This window comes from Rhinopithecus bieti, unplaced genomic scaffold, assembly GCF_001698545.2.
Source record: "Rhinopithecus bieti isolate Rb0 unplaced genomic scaffold, ASM169854v2 scaffold_14826, whole genome shotgun sequence".
Lineage (NCBI taxonomy): Eukaryota > Metazoa > Chordata > Mammalia > Primates > Cercopithecidae > Rhinopithecus > Rhinopithecus bieti.
In genome coordinates this window covers 1874554-1894263 of record NW_016808328.1, presented here as the reverse complement: position 1 = coordinate 1894263, position 19710 = coordinate 1874554, and the positions used below count along the sequence as shown (strand labels likewise).

The following is a 19710-nucleotide window of genomic DNA, read 5'->3' as shown; positions in this document are numbered from 1 at the left end:
CCGCGCCCGGCTTCTTTTTTCTTTTTCTTTTCTTTTTTTTTTTTTGAGACAGAGTCTTACTCTGTCACCCAGGCTAGAGTGTAGACACATGATCTCAGCTCACTGCCACCTCTGCCTCCTGGGTTCAAGCGAGCCTGCTGCCTCAGCCTTCTGAGTAGCTGGGATTACAGGCATGTGCCACCATGTCCAGCTAATTTTTGTATTTTTAGTAGAGACAGGGTTTCACCATCTTGGCCAGGCTGATCTCGAACTCCTGACCTCAGGTGTTCCACCTGCCTTGGCCTCCCAAAATGCTGGGATTATAGGCGTGAGCCACCACACCTGGCCCAGAGTTATAATTTAAACCCAGGACTAGCCAAATCCAGGGCCTGGAGAGGTGGAAGTTAGGGAGACAGAAACAGATTTCAGCTCAAACAGGGGACATTCCTAAGGAAGAAGAGGCCACCCCGAAGGGAGTGAGCTCCCTGTCACTTGAAGTATTCAAATACTTTAGGTGCTAGAGAGTGATTCAGACACTGGATTTTGGATTAGAATGGACAGCCATTTAGATTTCATTCAAAGCTAAGAGTCAATGGATCCATGCAAGAGCCTGGTACACACCGGGCAAAGGTGGCTGAAACACGTCTGAGTGTAAGAGACATGTCTGAGCTTGGAAAGTCCACTGGAGTCCTTTGGGCAGCCTACCCTGGCTGGCCCTAGACAAGGCCTAAATTCCAGCTGCTGGCACTGCCCTTTGTGTCCCATACCCTGATCCCAACACACACACACACAGACACACACAGACAGACAGACACACACACACACACACACACACCATGCTCTGGCTCCCTGGTTTGTGTTCTCTGCAGGCAAAAGACCACAGATGGCAGCACTAGGCCATGCCCAGCTGCCCTGCCTAGAAGGGCCTTCTGCATGCCCCCCTCCTGGGTCAGGATTCATCAATAGGACCCATTCTTCATTCCCATGGTTTATCAGAGCCAGCTGTGGTTACCAAGGCAACTCAGCCAAGGGGGCAGAGCTGCTAGAGCTAAGGCCTTGGGAGATACAGATTACATTTCACCATTAGACATTCATTCCTTTGGACCATTATAATACAGTGCATAGGCATCACTTCTGTGTCATCCCATGACCATTACAGCCATTATGATTATGATTATTATTATTACTATTATTTTGAGATGAAATCTCACTCTGCAGCCCAGGCTGGAGTGTATTGGCATGATCTCAGTTCACTGCAACCTCCACCTCCCAAGTTCAAGCGATTATCCTGCCTCAGCCTCCAGAGTAGCTGTGATTACAGGCATGCGTGCACCACTGCACCTGGCTAAGTTTTTGTAGTAGAAATGGGGGTTTCACCATGTTGGCCAGGCTGGTCTTGAACTCCCAACCTCAGGTAATCTGTCCGCCTCAGCCTCCCAAAGTGGTAGGTCTACAGGTGTGAGCCACCTCACCCGGCCATTACAGTCATTATTATTATTATTATTATTATTATTATTATTATTATTATTATTATTTTGAGATGGAGTCTCGCTCTGTCTCTGTCACCCAGGCTGGAGTGCAGTAGCACGATCTCAGCTCACTGCAAGCTCCGCCTCCCATGTTCACACCATTCTTCTCTCCTCCAACGTAGCTGGGACTACAGGTGCCCGCCACCACGCCTGGCTAATTTTTTTGTATTTTTAGTAGAGATGGGTGTTTCACCATGTTAGCCAGGATGGTCTCGATCTCCTGACCTTGTGATCTGCCCGGCTCGGCCTCCCAAAGTGCTGGGATTACAGGTGTGAGCCACCACACCCGGCCCATTACAGCCATTATTAATCGATCACAGTATTTTCCCCACTGACTGTGGGTTTGGTTCATCATTCTGTTAAGATATGACAGTAGCTTCTACCAATTAAACTAGAGTTGGTACAGGAAATGAAAAACATTTTCTATCTTTGCTTTAGACTACGGTGTTGTTTCTTAAGAGGCGAAGTCACAGAATATTAGAGATTATCTAACATTACCTCCTCATTTTACAGACTGCAAAATAAAGGCTCAGGTGAGTTTCTTGCCCCAGGTTTCACTAGAAATGCAAACAAAGTCACAGAATATTAGAGATTATCTAACATTACCTCCTCATTTTACAGACTGCAAAATAAAGGCTCAGGTGAGTTTCTTGCCCCAGGTTTCACTAGAAATGCAAACAAACTAAGGAACAAATACAAACTAGGCCAGCGTGGGGGCTCACGCCTGTAATCCCAGCACTTTGGGAGGCAGAGGCAGGTGGATCACAAGGTCAGGAGTTCAAGACCACCCTGGCCAAGATGGTGAAACTCCATCTCTACTAAAAATACAAAAAAATTAGCCGGGTGTGGTGGCAGGCGCCTGTAGTCCCCGCTACTCAGGAGGCTGAGGCAGAGAATTGCTTGAACCCAGGAGGCGGAGGTTGCAGTGAGCCGAGATCACACCACTGCACTCCAGCCTGGGTGACAGAGCAAGACTCTGTTTCAAAAAAAAAAAAAAGGAAAAAAAATGCAAACTAAAACTTGTATCAGGCTTTGCAGTTTGTAAGGGAGTTTGACACCCACCATTTAACACACATAGCATCTTAACAGGGCAGTCATCGTTTTTGCTCCCATCTGGCTGATGAGTCAGTGAGGCACAGAACAGTGAAAATCATTGCCTGAACTCACACAGCCAAAACGTGGACCTGGGAACTAAACTGTTCAGACTCGAACTCCCTTGTTCATTTCCAGGCAATGGACCCAGACCCTGGAGGTCCATGGTGTTACTAGCAGGACCCTTTGAAGCTACACTTATCATGAGCACTACCAACGAGTATAAAAATATTTCACGGCCAGGCGCGGTGGCTCAAGCCTGTAATCCCAGCACTTTGGGAGGCCGGGACGGGCAGATCACGAGGTCAGGAGATCGAGACCATCCTGGCTAACACGGTGAAACCCCGTCTCTACTAAAAAATACAAAAAACTAGCCTGGTGAGGTGGCGGGCGCCTGTAGTCCCAGCTACTCGGGAGGCTGAGGCAGGAGAATGGCGTAAACCCGGAAGGCGGAGCTTGCAGTGAGCTGAGATCTGGCCACTGCACTCCAGCCTGGGCGAGAGAGCGAGACTCCATCTCAAAAAAAAAAAAAGCGCAGAGAACTCTGCCTCCAGGGCCCTTTCTTGCTACCACACTAAAGCAAACTACGAGCTAAATCCTCTCTCTCTGAGCCCCAGTTATCTCTGTAAGGATTGCTGTGAAAACAAATTGAAATAATGTTTTCTCTAATGGTGGACGCCAGGCATCTTCAGAGGAGCCGCAGAAACACTCTGCGAGAACAGCCTTCTACTGCGTATAGAACAAGGCCATGAGACCAAGAGCCCTGAACTGTGAAGTGCTGAATTTTAGGGTTGTCTCTGCCATTAAGCCCACTGTGTGCCTCTGAGCAAGTTCCTTCCTCCTTCTATGCCTCAGTTTCCTCATCTGTCCAATTTTGAGCTAACAGACATGAGCTCTAAATCCCCTTCCAGGCCAAAGCGCTGGGACGCAGTTGAGGTCAGTCACACCCCACAAGGCTGCTCCAACCTCAGCCGCCAGCAGGAGCGAGCCAAAGACTCCAAATGGTTTTCCTCTGGATCAGCCCCCACTCCCAGCACCTGAGAGTCCAGGCTGGGGCAGAAGGAGGTGCCAGAGGAGGGCAGTGCTCTTCCCAGCTATCCCTCTGCCTCATCCATGCAAAGGTGGCCCTTGGCCCTGCTTGCCACCCCACAGCCGCTGCAGTGGCTACACTGCAAGGCCTGGGAGCCAGGACCCAGAGCCAGCCCCAGCCCTGCCCCTGTCCCGCAGTGTGACCTGGCCAGTCTCCTTCCCACCCTGAGCCTCTGACTCCTCTTCTGGAATGAAGGGTTAGGGTGGTGACAAGGAAGGCTCCTGTCTGCTCTGACATTTATTATTTCAGGATCCTTTGGCCTCTTGCTGTTTTCCTTCCTGCACTGCTGGAGCCCGTGACTGGCCGTGTGCCCCTTGGTCAGGCCTCTGCAGACGTCTTCCTAGCCTGGGCACTTGTCCAGCCTCACCAGCTCAGCCTTACAGGCTGCCCCTTGTGGGGTGGTGGGAAGCAGGGAGGAAGAGGGGTTGCAGGAAGGGAGCCACACCCTCGATGTATGCTGAGGCCTCTGCAAACCCCAAGTTTCCTGGCTGGGATTGTCCTCAGGAGATTGCTTGGCGGTGATGAGCTAAGAGAACAAGAACTTTGCTGGACTAACCGCCAAAGGTTTCTACCCAACCCCTGGCCCCAAGCCCTGAATTCCATCCAACCCTGGGGAAGAACCTGGTCTGCCCTCTTGGACAGAGCAACAAATGGTACTTCCCACCTTCTGGGTTCCCTTTTTGGCCAGGATTAATCCCTCCTTGCCCCCCACTTGGACTTGCTATACATCACTGATCCCTTAAAACCAGCTCTATCGAACTCTTGGCAATTTCCTAAATATGCCAAACTGTTTCCAGTCATCAGACCTTTGCTCATGCTGCTTCCTCTGCCCCATTCTGTCTAGTAAACACTTCATCTTTCCCGACTCAACTTACAGGTCACCCCCTCCCCACCACAACAGAACTGATCCTGCCTGCCTTTATTCCATCCTGTGCCCACTACAGGCTTTCATTAGAGCATCCAGGCCCTTATTTGCCATACTTGTCTGATCTTTACGGGGCTGAAAACTCCAGAAAGGCAGGGAATGGCTCATTTACCTTTGTATCTGCAGCACTCAACACAAGGCTCAGGATATGGGTGTTAATAAGCACGTATGGAATGAATGAATGAATAATTAAATATATGAATACACATTAGCAAGGCCCAATGGCAATACAGAAAAGAGAGCAAGGGTTAAGGACTCCAGCTTTCAAGTCGTACTGTCCTAAAATCCAAATTCTGGTTCCAGTCCTCTTAGCTGTGTGACATGAGGCAAGTGACACAGCTTCTCTGACAGATGTTCCCCATCTGTCAAACGGCATAATAACAGCATCTATCTAATCAGACTGAACTCAGTCAGGCATTGAAGCACATGGCCCAGCATATGACACACAGAAAGGACTTCACGGTAGCTATTCCTGCCCAGCAGACACCTTCTATGTATCCAAATAACTGGACAGGCCCTGTGTTATGATGTGTTAATATCTGAAAAATGCTTACAACACTGCCTGATGTGTTTATTGTTCCTATTTTTACTGCTTTTTAACACAACCCAGACAACATGGATGAACCTTGAAAACATTATGCAAATGAAAGAGATCAGACACAAAAGGTCACATATAGTAGGATTTCATTCACATGAACTGTCCAGAATAGGTAAAGCCATAGAGATGGAAAGTTGCTGGGGGCCGGGTGAAAGAGAGTGGAGAGTAACTACTAATCAATACAGGGTTTCTTTTTGGGGTGATGGAAATGTTCTGGAATTACATAGTGGTGATGACTGCACAACACTGTGACTATACTTAAGGCCAATGAATTGTACATTTTAAAATGGTGAGTTTTCTGTTATGTGAATTTTACCTGAATGAGAAGAAATCTCCCTAGAAGCAACCTAAGGGATTGTAGGGTGCAGCCAGGACTGAGAACTGCTAGGTAGCCTCTCAGCAAACGTTTTGTTTTGTTTTTGTAGAGACAGGGTCTTTCTTTGTTGCCCAGGGTGGTCTCAAACTCCTGGCTTCAAGTGATCCTCCCACCTTGGCCTCCCACAGTGCTAAGATTACAGGTATGAGCCACCGCACTGGCCTCAGCAAATGTTTGACAAAGAAATGAACAGAAGGCAGAGAGCAAAGGGCAGAGCTGAGGGAAGACCCTGCCTTGTCTAAAATCAGGCTCAGCTGTTCATTCCCCAACACCTCCAAGGTATACAAGGTTTCCCTTTTTGCTCTGGTGCCAGGACCACACAGATAATCTCAACACTCACTCATGGTAATTACCTCATCCCTATTGCAATTACTTTCCTCTTTTCTCTGTATGTTTCCTGATCTCTTTAACTATCCTGTGCACAGGTGTACTTGTGTTTACAGTAAGAGGGAATTTTTAAAAATTACTAAGTACCTGTTACGTGCTAGGCATATGCTTGCTAGATTTTTTATGTGTTATTCCCTCAAACAAATCCATAAGACAGTTATCATCATCCCTAATTCACAGATCAGAAAACCAAGATTCAGAAAGGTTAAGTCATTTGCCCAAAGTCACATAGCCAATAGGAATTCAAACCCAAGTCTGTCTGACTTTAGTTACTGGACTCTCGCCACAGACCTCAGCCACAACCCTGTATGCTACAGGCTGTCAATCAACTTTTCACTGGCAGAGTCCTCCCACCAAGAAGGGGACCTTGTCTGGTTCTCTCCATGCCCTCAGAGCCTGCCTTTGTACACCACAGGCGTTGAGTAAATATGGCTTAATGGATTACCAACCTTCAGTGGGCATGCAATAGCTTACCACAATAGTTTTCACCCCGACTGCCCATCAGTTACCTGGGAACTTCTAAACTGCACACTTGCCCAGGCCTCGCCCTTGGGAGATTCTGATTCAGTGGGTTTGGGTGTAGCCCGCGGCAGCTGAGATTCTTAAAAGCTCTTTCAAGGTCTAAAACCAGTCAAGTGAGAGAACCTTCAGCAGCTGTTCCCAGCTCAGCCTCCCATGCCCTCCAAAGCACCTCCTGTGACGTTGGTGAGGTGGAATCACAGTTTTCTCAGGGCCCTGCCCTAGAGTCACAGAAGCCACTCACTGTGCCCCTGTGGGTCTCACTCCCTCATCTGCCCTGGGCCCAAGTTCTAGGTCCATCAAAGGGACTCTCTAGCAGCATCTTGTCTGCGAATGATATGATCAAGTCGCCTTCAGGGAAAGCATGTTCCTTCTGCTCTGACCTAAAGTTACAGTTTCTGCCTCCAAATCTGCCTGAGTCATCTGTCTCCTTGCACCTCAGTGACCAGAAACAGCTGAACACTAGGCAAGGAAGTGAGTACAAAAAAAGACAAATTTGGGGAGAGGAGACTTTGAGAGACAGGCTCAAGGCTGACAACTCTGGAAAGACCCTTGGCCCCCTGTGCAGAGACTGTTGGTAGGGAGGAGGCTGGCTCAGTGGAGTTGGGTCCCCAGTCCATCCTAGAAAACCCTGTTGATCCCAGGGTCCTAGCCACACCCTATGTCTCTGCTTCCCTTCTCAGGAGAACTTCTCATCTGCCCCCTCCTCAAATCAGTCCAGGCTGGTGTAGAGGCGAAAATGGCATTAAATCTGCTCTTTTTTTTTTCTCTTTTTCTTTTTTTTTTTTTTTTTTTTTTTTTGAGATGGAGTCTTGCTGTATCTGCAGTGGCACGATCTCGGCTCACTGCAACATCCATCTCCCGGGTTCAAGCAATTTTCCTGCCTCAGCCTCCTGAGTAGCTGGGATCACAGGTGCCTGCCACCATGCCTGGCTAATTTTTGTATTTTTAATAGAGATGGGGTTTTGCCATGTTGGCCAGGTTGGTCTCGAACTCCTGACCTCAGGTGATCCACCCACCTCAGCCCCCCAAAGTGTTGGGATTACAGGCGTGAGCCATAAATCTGCTCTTAAGGTTCCTAATGACCTCCATGTTGCCAAAGCCAGAGGCTGTGTCTCTGTCATTGTCTTATTTTACCTCTGGGCATCTGGACAGCATCTAACACAGTCGAGCACCCCTTCTCCTCAGAACACTTCTCTTCTGGCTTCCGAGGCACAGCACTGTCTTATTTCCTTCCTTCCCCACTGGCAGCTCATTCTTGGTCTCCTTTATTAATTCCTCTTCCTATCCCAATCTCTTGATACTGAGGGTCCCCAGAGCTTGGGCCTGGGCCTTCTTCCCTCCTCTCTCTAGGTGATCTTGTCCATTCCAGAGCTTTATTTATTTTTTATTTTTTTATTTTTTTGAGACACAGTCTTGCCTTTTCACCCAGGCTGGAGTGCAGTGGTGCAATCTTGGCTCACTGCAACCTCCACCTCCCAGGTTCAAGCGATTCTCCTACCTCAGCCTCTGAGTAGCTGGGATTACAGGTGCGTGCCACCACACCCGGCTAATTTTTTGCATTTTTAGTGAGACAGGGTTTCACCATGTTGGCCAGGCTGGTCTCAAACTCCTGACCTCAAGTGATCCCCCTGCCTCAGCCTCCCAAAGTGCTGGGATTACGGGTGTGGGCCACCACGCCCAGCCCCCACAGCTTTAAGTACTAGTTCAAGCAATGGATGCAAATGTGATTCAGGCAGCACCTGCATGGGAATTTCCAGGGTGCTGGTTTAAATGCAGATACCCAGACAGTCCCACAAGCTGGCAAACCTGCTGTCAAGTACATCCATCATTGTGTGCCAGTCTGGCAGCTGACCTCCTTCTTATGTCTGGGGACTTCCTAGCTGCACAAGTCTTGGCAGAGTTCACCTCCTATGAATGCTGAAAACAAAAAATTCTTGCTTTTCCAGACTCCCTTACACCTAAGCTCAACCAATTAGAAGCCCTCATTAGAGAGTTTGAATCAGGAGCACAGTGGAAGATCCATTCCAATGCTGGTGACAACAGCAGCAATGGTGCCTAGTGTCCAGGGGACGGTGACACAGCAATGGCATTTAGTGTGTGGCAGCAGTGTCCTGCCAAACTGGCTCGGTGGCATGATTTTGGCTGAGATCCTGCCTGCTGCTCAGCCCCAGTTTTCCAACTTCTCAGAAATTCTGTGAGCTACTGAACATTCCCTTTCAGTGCAGCCCTTTTCTGCTTAAATCAGCTCAGGATGGTTTCTCTTGCTTGCCATAAAAAGCCTAAGATACCTCTACTGAATCATACTTTCTGGGAATGATGCCAGGTGATTCTGACACAGATGCAGGTTTGAAACCCACTGTCTCAATGCTGACAGCTCTCAAATGTGTATCTCCAGCCTGCTCCTTTGAATTTCAAACTCACATACTGCCTTCTTGACATCTCCACTTGGATGTCTCAAGACCTATAAAGATATACAGATAGAATTATTGGCCAGGCGCAAGTGGCTCGTGCTTGTAACCCTAACACTTTGGGAGGCCAAGGCAGGAGGATCACTTAAGCCCAAGAGTTTGAGACCAGCCTAAGTAACACAATGAGACCTCATCTTTACCAAAAGAAAAAACAAATTAGCATGGATGTGGTGGCATGTGCCTATGGAAGCGGGAGGATTGCTTAAGCCCAGGAATTCAAGGCTGTGGTGAGCTATGATTGCAACACTGCATTCCAGCCTGGGCAAAAGAAGGGGACCCTGTCTCTAAAACACCAAAAATTAAAAAAAAAATAGAATTCTTATTTTCTCCCCAAACCTGTTCCCCTGCCAGATTTCCCCTTCTCGGTATATGGCACCCTTCCATCAGAAATTTAAGGCTGTGCACGGTGGCTCACACTTGTAATCCCAGCACTTTGAGAGGCTGAGGCGGGCGGATCATTTGAGGTCAGGAGTTTGAGATCAGCCTGGCCAACATGGTGAAACCCTGTCTCTATTAAAAATACAAAAATGAGCTGGGTTTGGTGGCGGGCACCTGTAGTCCCAGCTACTTGGGAGGCTGAGGCAGGAGAATCACTTGAACCCCGGAGGTGGAGGTTGCAGTAAGCCGAGATGGTGCCACTGTACTCCAGCCTGAGCAACAGAGTGAGACTGCATCCCAATCAAACAAAAAAAAAAAGAAAAAAGAAAAAAAGAAATGTGGGACCCAGTCTTGAGCACTGCCCACATGTAGTACATCAACAAATCTTGACTGCTTATAAAACACTTCTACAATCTGTGCTCTTCTCTCCTCCTCCACCAACCACAACCCTATCCACACCACCATCATCTCTTCCCTAAATAACTGCATGGCCTCCTTGGGTCCTCTCCTGGCCCTTCCAATCTGGTCTCCAGACAACAACTGATACGATCTTTCTAAAATATAAACTGGATTATGTTGCTTGCCTGTATACGAAATAAAACTTAAACTCACTACCAGGGCCATCAAACTTGAATATGACCTCGCCACCGCCACCCGAACTCAGCCAGTGCCACCCTTCCCTTTGCCCACCTCAGTTTTTTTGCCCCTTGGGCCCCTTTTCAGGGTCACATATATTTCAGCTTCTTTACTGCCTCAGGGCCTTTGCCAGATGTCCCCTCCATCTGGAGCACCCCCATACCATTATTCTCTACAAATGCTCCTTTTTAGTTTTTTTTCCTTTCATTTGTTATTCAACCAATATTTTCTGAAAACACACTATGGTTCTATGGTAAATACTAGGGACACAAGAGTGAGATTAGTTTCTATCCTCATACAAGTCAAAATCTATTGACAAATTAGATCTTAATAAAATAATTTTTTGCCGGGGGGGACAGAGTCTTGCTCTGCTACCCAGGCTGGAGTGCAATGGTGCGATCTGGACTCATTGCAACCTCTACCTCCCGAGTTCAAGCAATTCTTGTGCCTCAGCCACCTGAGTAGCTGGGATTACAGGCATGTGCCACCACACCCGGCTAAGTTTTGTACTTTTAGTACAGACGGGGTTTCACCATGTTGGCCAGATTGGTCTCGAACTCCTGACCTCAGGTGATCCACCTGGCTTGGGGAGGCTGAGGCAGCAGAATCACTTGAACCCGGGAGATGGAGGTTGCAGTGAGCTGAGATCACGCCACCACACTCCAGCCTGGGTGACAGAGCGAGACTCCATCTCAAAAAAAAAAAAAAGAAGGTAAAACTGATGATCCTTGGTGATGAGGGGCACAAGTGGAGGTGAGAGGTCACACCACTCATTGTGAAAAGAATGCTGGAAGGGAGCCTGGAGGAAAGTCAGAAGTGTGGTCAAGTGTGCAGTGGGACATGAGGATCTGGGCTACAGGTACAAATGTGTGAGTCACCTGGAGATGAGAGGTAACTAAGGCCACACGTGTGGACAAGATTCCCTGAAGAGATGAGGACCCGGAACAAACCTCAAGGAAGGCCTTGACAAGGAGGATGAGTCTTCGTACCACTTAGTACAATGAGCAATTTCTGACTTATTTGTTCTTTTTGTTTGTTTTGTTTTGTTTTGGAGACAGGGTCTTGCTCTATTACCCAGGCTAGAGTGCAGTGGCACCATCAGAGTTCACTGCAGCCTCAACCTCCTGGGCTCCAGTGATCCTCCCACCTTGGCCTCCCAAAGTGCTGGCATTACAGGCATAAGCCACAGCACCCGGTTGTGACTTGTTTACCTGCTTACTGCCGGGCTTTGCCAGAAGACTGTAAGGTCCACAGGGCAGGGACTGTATCTCTTTAACTGAGCGATGCATCTGCCCAGTGCCTCACACAGGGCCTGGCATGGAGCTGGCAGGGCCAACCTCATCCATTCCTTGAGCAACATGATTGGGTCTACTCGTCCCCACTGCCCAACAAAAAGTCAGAATGCTCAATTGGCATTCAAGACCCTCCAAGTCTTGCTGCACCCCTTTAGCATTCTAATCTCATCTTTTAAATCTTTTAAACTCCTATACCTGGCTGGGCGCAGTGGCTCACGCCTATAATCCCAGCACTTTGGGAAGCAGAGGCAGGCGGATCACCTGAGGTCAGGAGTTCGAGACCAGCCTGGCCAACATGGCAAAACCCCTCTCTACTGAAAGTACAAAAATTAGCCGGGCATGGTGGCGGGTGCCCGTAATCCCAGCTACTCGGGAGGCTGAGGCAGGAGAATCCTTGAATCCCAGCTTGAACCCAGGAGGTGGAGGTTGCAGTGAGCCCAGATTGCGCCATTGCACTCCAGCCTGGATGACAAGAGTGAAACTCTGTCTTAAAAAAAAAAAAAAAAACTCCAGCCGAGTACAGTGGCTCACACCTGTAATCCCAGCACTTTGGGCGGCCGAGGTGAGCAGATCACAAGGTCAGGAGAACAAGACCATCCTGGCTAACACGGTGAACCTGTCTCTACTAAAAATACAAAAAATTATCCGAGCGTGGTGGTGGACACCTGTAGTCCCAGCTACTCGGGAAGCTGAGGCAGAAGAATGGTGTGAACCCGGGAGACGGAGTTTGCAGTGAGCTGAGATCGCACCACCGCACTCCAGCCTGTGCAACAGAGCGAGACTCCGTCTCGAAAAAATAAAAATAAAAATAAAAAATAAAAAAACTCCTGTACCTGAGTTTTCTAAAAGGGTTCTTCTATACCTGAGAGTATGCATAAATGATCTAAACCAGGGAGGTACAGAACAGGATGGGCAAGGCACCTCTCCCTGGAACCTGGACTGTGTGAAATAAAGAGGAATCGCCATAGATACTTCTGAGGTGACTTTCCAGGCTGCGCCCCTCTTCTCTGAGAAGTGCCCCCTCCCACACCGTAGATCTCAATGGCCATGTTTACCCTGCCTGTCACTTTCCCTCAATGACCTCTGGTGATGAAACCAGGGGTGGAGACCCAACTACTGGAACCTATCCAGAAGCTGGGCTGGGCTGTCAACCTTTGCCAGGAACTTGGAAGTGGGACATAAGACTGGCTCAATCTTGTGTCCGGTTACCTTTAGACACTGGCCCAGTGAGGTCACGTGAGCATGGGGGCTGTGCTTTGGGGCCTGTGTGATGATGAATGAGCAAAAGCACTGATCAGATGTGCAGAGAGAAGCAGAGGCAGGAAAGAACAAGAATGATGAAGCAGCTGCCTTAGTTCCTGACAACTTCCCAGCCTCCAGTTCCAGGCCCTGGAGAGCTGTACTTTTACCTCTTGCTCTTCAGTCCCATGAGGCACATCTAATTCTTTAAAGCCAATTTCCCTCAATCTTCTTGCCTGATGATCAAAAAACAAACAAACAAATTTCCCTCCAACAGAAACAAGCTTGACAGAGTTTATGTTTTTTGCAAACCATCTCTAAGATTACACAATTTTAACACTAAAATACATATTACAAAGCAAACTGTAAAATTCTCAAGAATATTAAAAATTAAGAAGGAAATCCTTTCCAAAACAAGATTCAAAAAAGCAAAAGTCACAAAGGAAAAGAAAAAATGTGACTCCAAAACAATTTAAACTGTGCATTATAAGACCTGATACCAATTTAGGTAAACATTCCCCCAGCCACTCCCATTCCCCCACTGATAATACATTTTCCATGAGAACATACATCGGGAAGCATGTACATTTCCATAGCAATTACCTCTGGGGAGAATATAGGGATTGAGATAGTTGTTCATAGGCCTTGTCTGTTACGTTTTAAATTTCTTATTAAAAATTATGCCCTGGCCGAGCATGGTGGCTCACGCCTGTAATCCTAACATTTTCAGAGGCCGAGGTGGGCAGATCGCTTGAGCCCAGGAGTTCAAGACCAGCCAGGCAACATGCTGAAACCCCATCCCTACAAAAAATACAAAAATTAACCAGGCATGCCAGGTGTGGTGGCTCACGCCTGTAATCCTAGCACTTTGGGAGGCCGAGGCGGGTAGATCATGAGGTCGGGAGATTGAAACCATCCTGGCTAACACAATGAAACCCCGTCTCTACCAAAAAAAAAAAAAAAAAATACACACAAAAAATTAACCGGGCGTGGTGACATGTGCCTGTAGTCCCAGCTACTCGGGAGACTGAGGCAAGAGAATCACTTGAACCCGGGAGGCGGAGCTTGCAGTGAGCCGAGACGGCGCCATTGCACTCCAGCCTGGGCGACACAGTGAAACTCCGTCTCAAAAAAAAAAAAAAAAAATTAACCAGGCGCCTGTAATCCTAGCTACTCAGGAGGCTGAGGTGGGAAAATCACCTGAGCCCGGGAGGCTGAGGCTATGATGAGCCATGATTGTGCCACTGCACTCCAGCCTGGGTGACAGAGTAAGACCCTGTCTCAAAAAATAAAATAATAATAAATTGTGCTGCTTGTCAAATTAAAATTTTATTTTAAAATTTCAAAAAATATATACAAAACAAGCCTTTGAAGACCTCCTATTTGTGGCAGACTGCTTCATCTGACACCTACTCAGGGGGTGGGTGTGTGTCCACTAGCAGTTTGAGGCACACAATATAGTATGAATTCTTAGCTCTGGTCAAAATGGCTTACTTGGTTCCCAATATGCGCTCTTCCCACCAGTCTCTGAATTCACCCCCTTGTCCTCTCTGCTAAATGGGGTTCATCTATCCTTCCACCTGGAAGTATCACCTCCCCCAGGAACTTCTCCCACATTGCACGAGTTCTTACTGCTCTCTCCCTCTCCTGCTCCACTTGCCTCTTATGGCATTCACTGTACCTTTCTCTGGGGACTCAGGACAAACTCCTGGGGTTCTTACTGATCTCCCTGTAACAGGCTGCTTCTCCCTAGTCAGTCAGCAAATCAAAGCAGCATCTTTATGTCCTTAGCGTCCTTTATGTCCGTCGAGATGGCACAGAGAGCTGGCCAGAGCCCAGGCAGAGCACAGCAGAGTCAGAGAGACCCACTATGTGACACAGGGCAGCTGCCTTCACTGCCCTAGGCCGGGTTTCACCTGTTGTTGTGAATATCAATGACATCATGGGCATAAAGGGGCCCAAGACAGGAAGAGGCCAGTTGACGTAATGACTATCTTAATACACTCCCTCACATTTGCATGCTGTTTCATAATTTAACACAAAAAACTTTAACAACCCAGTAAGGTGAGCAGGGAGTGATTAAGAGATCCATTTTAAGGATAAAATAATGAGGTTCAGAGAAGTTACATAGGGAAGACAGACAGATGGACTTTAAAAGGCAAGAGAACAGGACCGGGGTAAAACATGTGGGTAGAAATGCTAACTTTCCCACTACCCAGCTGCAGGAGCTTGCACAAGTCTCTTGGCCTCTCTGGACTTCAGTTTCTCCATCTTATCTGAGAGACTTTCTAGCTGGTCTCTATCTTGAAAGGGTCCCTCAACCCTGACATTCTAGTTTCCTGTGATCTGCCCAGGGTCCTTCCCAGGAGGACTGTACAAAAGGGCTGCAAGTCCCAGGACAGGGTCCCTAGTTACTCCCAGGAAACCAGCCAGAACTGGAAGACTTGACTTAAGAATCAGTTGCATTTTGATTCGGTCAAGTAGAGCTTCAAGCCTGGGGGTGAGTTAGTCATGCCCAGAACTGGGGGAAAAAATTGCAGCATCAAACTACATGTAAACACAATGTAATCGCAAAATATAAATGCAAATACAAAACCAAACAGGAAACCTCAGGGAAGTCTAATCCAAAGGTCAGACTCTAACTTTTGGGGCCCTGAAATGCTGAAGAGAAAAGCTGTGTTTGGGGGCCACAAGCCTTTTTGTTGGAACCTCCGCGTGCACCAAACCAAAAATCTGAAGGCAAAGGAGGATGGGTTTTGTCTTGCCTGAACTGGGGCAAAGCTGAGCCCTGAACAGAGCCTGCTGCGGCCTCTAGACCCATTCTAAGGGCCCCTCCCCAACACACACAGTGCTTACACTTTACACTTACATAAATGGGCATTTCTGTCCATGGATAAGGTTCATATTGGAGCCCCTTCTCCTGCTCTAAGATTCTAATGAACAACCTGGGCAGAAGGATGAACCATGAAATCCCTAAGAATGCAGATGGCACTGAGCTCTTCTGAGTCGTGAAATGTAAGGCTATGAAGACAAACCTCAGAAAGCTCTCCAAAGGATGGGCTGGACAGCAGTGTTTCCCTGTAAGCCCCACAGTAAAACATAACCCACATCCACAGGCAGTGGACTCCAAGCTACTGGCTCTGCCCAAAGAAGGAAGCCAAACCTGACCGGCTGCTTATTTTAACAAAACATGTACTCCTACTATGTGCAAAGTGGTAGGCTAGGCTCCGTGAGACAAATGAGACAAGGCTAGGCTCTGTGAGACAAATGAAGACAAAAGAGACCCAATCACTGTCTAAAGAGATCTGCCAATTAAACTGATAATAATCATTGCATTTATCAAGAAGCACGGGCCAGCGCAGTGGCTCACGCCTATAATCCTAGCACTTTGAGAGGCCAAGGCAGATAGATTGCCTGAGCTCAGGAGTTCAAGAACAGCCTGACCAACATGATGAAACCCTGTCTCTACTAAAAATACAAATATTAGCCGGGTGTGGTGGCGCACGCCTGTAATTCCAGCCGCTTGGGAGGCTAAGGAATGAGAACTGCTTGAACCAGGGAGGCAGAGATTGCAGTCAGCCGAGATTCCACCACTGCACTCCAGCCTGGGGGATAGAGCGAGACTCTGTCCCTAAAAAAAAGATGCATGCTTTATATGCATTGTCTCATGTGAGGTACACATTGTTACCCCCATTCCACAGATGACAGAACAGGTCACATGCCCACGTTCACCCAAATGGCAAACTGCAGAGCCAGCGTCTGAAAAAAGGTCTGCCTTCCCCAAAGTCGATGCTCCTTCCACAATCCTCTATCACCCTTACAAAGTGATACAATAAGACTCCGAGATGGAGGGTCAGCCTGCCAAGAGAGAAGAAGAGAAGGAGAGATTTCCCGACACTGGTGCAGGGTGTTATGAACTACTGAGCTTTGTATCTGCCCCACAGTGGGTGCCTAGTACACTTAGGGTGAAGGGTGGAAGGATACAGCCGTTGCTGAGGTCCAAAATGCCACCCAAATTCAGGGCATCCTTCGGATGGGGAGCTGTAAAAACACATTATTCTCCGTTGGACCAAGGCCACGGGGTGTCTGTCCTAGAATATTCCTTGCAGAGGAGCTGGGGAAAGCTGCGGCAGGTTCGGAGAAGAGGAATGGAAGGAACTCCGAAGAGCATGGGAATGGGGTGGGGCAGCCTGCAAGGCCGAAAGAAAAGGCCTGGGACGCTTTGCTGGGAAAGACAAAGAGGAGAGGGGAGGGGAGAGGAGACGATAAACTTGCCAACAGCCGGGCCAAGGTGAACCCCGGCTCCTGGCGCCTTCCCATCCGCATTCATTCCACAAACGCGGGCCAAATCTCCGAACCAGCCGCAAGGGGGAGAGGGCCTCCTTGCAGCCCGGGGGAAGAAAGTTCAGGACTGAGGCGGGAAGCCTGCTTCTCAGAAGAGGAGTGACTCGGGGGTCACACTTGTGGGGCTCCGAAGATGAAAACGCAAACTGAGGCTGGAAGGCGCTAGGCAAACACATATGTGATGAGGCGGTCACGCGGGGGACTTGGGGTACGTCCCCCGACGTACTGTGGAGTTTGTCATCGAAGTGACCTCGAGGCCCCCCAAAACGGTCCCCTGGGCCTCTCCCCGCCTCGACGGTAAGGACGCAGCTGTTGGAGATGCGGTCGGTCCTCCCAGACCTAGGGAGGGGGCAGGTTTCGGGGCGCGGTGAAGGGCCGTCGCAGTTCGGGTCACGCCTGTGGAGGTCAAGGCCAGGCCGGGCGCCGACCCCCGACCCCTCCCGCCTCGGCCCCCTTACCTCCTCCCGCGCCAGCGCCGCCCCCCGGCACCGGGGCATCTTGGCGGCGAAGGCGGCGGCCCCAGCCGGGGAGCTGAGGTCTTCGGCGGTGACGGCCAGGAACTCGGCGACGCTGAACTGCTCAGGCATGGCGGGCGCGGGCGTAGGGCTGCCGGAGCGGGGCGCGGGGGGCACTGTGCTGCTCCACGCTCAGCCGGCCTCACTGCCTGCCGGGGCGCCGTCCCGACCTCCGCAACGCCCCCCCCTTCGCAGGCCCAGCCCCGCCCCTCCACCTGTTCTCCGATCCCTCAGCTGGGACGAGCCCGGCCCCCGGCCCCTGTCCCGGCCTCCATGGCCACAGTCCCCGCCCAGCCCCAGTCCCCGCCCCGCGCCAACCTTCAGGCACCGCACCCCCGGGCCTCCGCCCTGCCCCCTTCCCGCCCCCGCCCCCAGCCTCACAGCCTCAGAACCCACCCTGGGGCTCGATGCCCCGCCCCTGGCCTCAGTGGAAACTCCTCCGCCTTTCCCCATCCCTGCCCCTCCACGGCACTGTCTCCTTTCATCCGCTCTGGGTCTTCCAAATCCTCCTCCCTCGCACCGCCCAGGCTGCCCCATCTCCGCGCCCAGTCTTAGAGTCCCCTGCCTCTTCCTCCCTCCTCTGCTGATTCGTTCCGAGTTCCCCATGACCTCGCCCCTTCTGCCCTATCCAAACCCACCCTTCCCTCTTCTCTCCCCAGCCCCGCCCAATCTCCTTGCCTCGCTCCGCCCCGAATCGCCCCACCCCTCCCTTGCTGAGTACGTCCAGCTCTCAGCCTAAGCTCTGCAAGCATCCAGGGATTCCCTCCTGATAACCCCCGCCGCCCCGGGGATGTGTGGCTCGGGGAGTGTGACTTGGGGAAAATTACTTCTCTTCTCGGAACCTCAGTTTCCGTATCTGTACAATGGGAAGCTTGATGCCCGCTTGCTTGTGATGTTGCGAAGAACCGAACACGTGCGTGTACCAGTTCCCTCTTACCAGACCATCGATCGCACCCTCGCCTTTACTCTTCCTGCTCCTGCCTTTCGACCCTTAACCTGGCCCACCATCCTTTGGGGCGGATGACGGATGGGGTTCAGGTTAGAAATCCACTTAGGTTTAGTTTTGAAGCCTGAGGTCCTCTGGGGGAAAGTTATCCAAGTAAAAAACTAGGAAAGCACCGCGGCAAGGAACATTGGTTTTGAAGTCAGAGGAACCTAGATTCCAATCTTGGTTACTTTGGATAAATTGCTTGCTTCTCTAAGCCTGAATTTCCCCCTCTTAAAATGGCCTCGTGGTATTTTACCCCACAGGGCGGCAATTTAGAGCATCTTTTCTTTTCTCGCACAGAAAAGAAAAGAAAAAAAAAAAGAAAAAACCCGGAGAGATATGCACTAAAATGTTACTAGCTGAAGACATTATGAGTAATTTGTTTTCTTTTGGTGAATCTGTATATCCTAACTTTTATACAATGACCATATACTACTGTGTAATAGAATTAAAAGTTGACGAGCACGGTGGCTCACGCCTATAATCTTAGCACTTTGGGAAGCCAAGGTGAGCGGATCGTTCAGGAGGAGTTCAAGGTCAGCCTGAGCAACATGGTGAAACCTTGTCTCTACAAAATATACAAAAATTAGCCCTGCTGCGTGCATAGTGGCTCTTGCCTGTAGTCCCAGCTACTTGGTGGGCTGAGGCAGGAAAAATGACTTTAACCTGGGAGGTCAAGGAGGCAGTGAGCTGAGATTGTGCCATTGCACTCCAGCCTGGGTGACAAAGTGAGACCCTGTCTCGAAAGAGAGAGAGAGGAAGAAAGAAAGAAAGAAGAATTAAAAGTTGAAAAAAATGTGTACCATCTCATAGAGAAGACAACTATTCCAACAGTTCCTTTCAAGGTCAACTTCTCTTGAAACCAAACAGGCACTTTTCTTGTTATTTATTTTTAGAGACAAGGTCTCAATCTGTCGCCCAGGCTGAAGTACAATGCAATGATCATAGCTCACAGCAGCCTCAAACTCCTGGACTCAGGCACTTTTCTTGCTGGACTTCTAGGAGCACCTGACAATGTTAACCACTCCCTTCTCCTTGAAACACCCTTGCCCCTGAATCCTAGGAGAACTATTTTACTTGGTGGCTGTCCTTCCTCTGGCTGCTCCAAGAGCCCTTTCTGAGATGCGCTTCCTCCACAGGAATCCTAAATGCTGGAGACGTTGGGAGCTCTCTGCTAAATTCTCTGCATGTCTCACCCTGTCAGCCTTCCTGGATTTCCTCATCCAAGCCCAACGGTAATGTTGATGTCTTCTGTACTAGTTTCCTGTTGCTGCTATAACAAATCACCACTAACTTCCTTCAGCCTCCCGAGTAACTGGGATTACAGGCATGTGCCACCACACCCAGCT

At 49.4% G+C, this 19710-nt stretch overlaps 1 protein-coding gene across 1 annotated transcript in view; it reads right to left on the bottom strand.

Annotated features, from left to right (window-relative positions):
• ASAP3 (ArfGAP with SH3 domain, ankyrin repeat and PH domain 3) overlaps nt 1–17569 on the bottom strand; it is a 56205-nt gene extending 38636 nt beyond the window's left edge. The window contains exon 1 of the mRNA XM_017886542.1: nt 17317–17569. Within this exon, the coding sequence (XP_017742031.1) occupies nt 17317–17445 (129 nt within the window). The 5' untranslated portion in view covers nt 17446–17569. The remainder of the gene's footprint in view (nt 1–17316) is intronic.
• Nucleotides 17570–19710: the final 2141 nt, after the last annotated feature.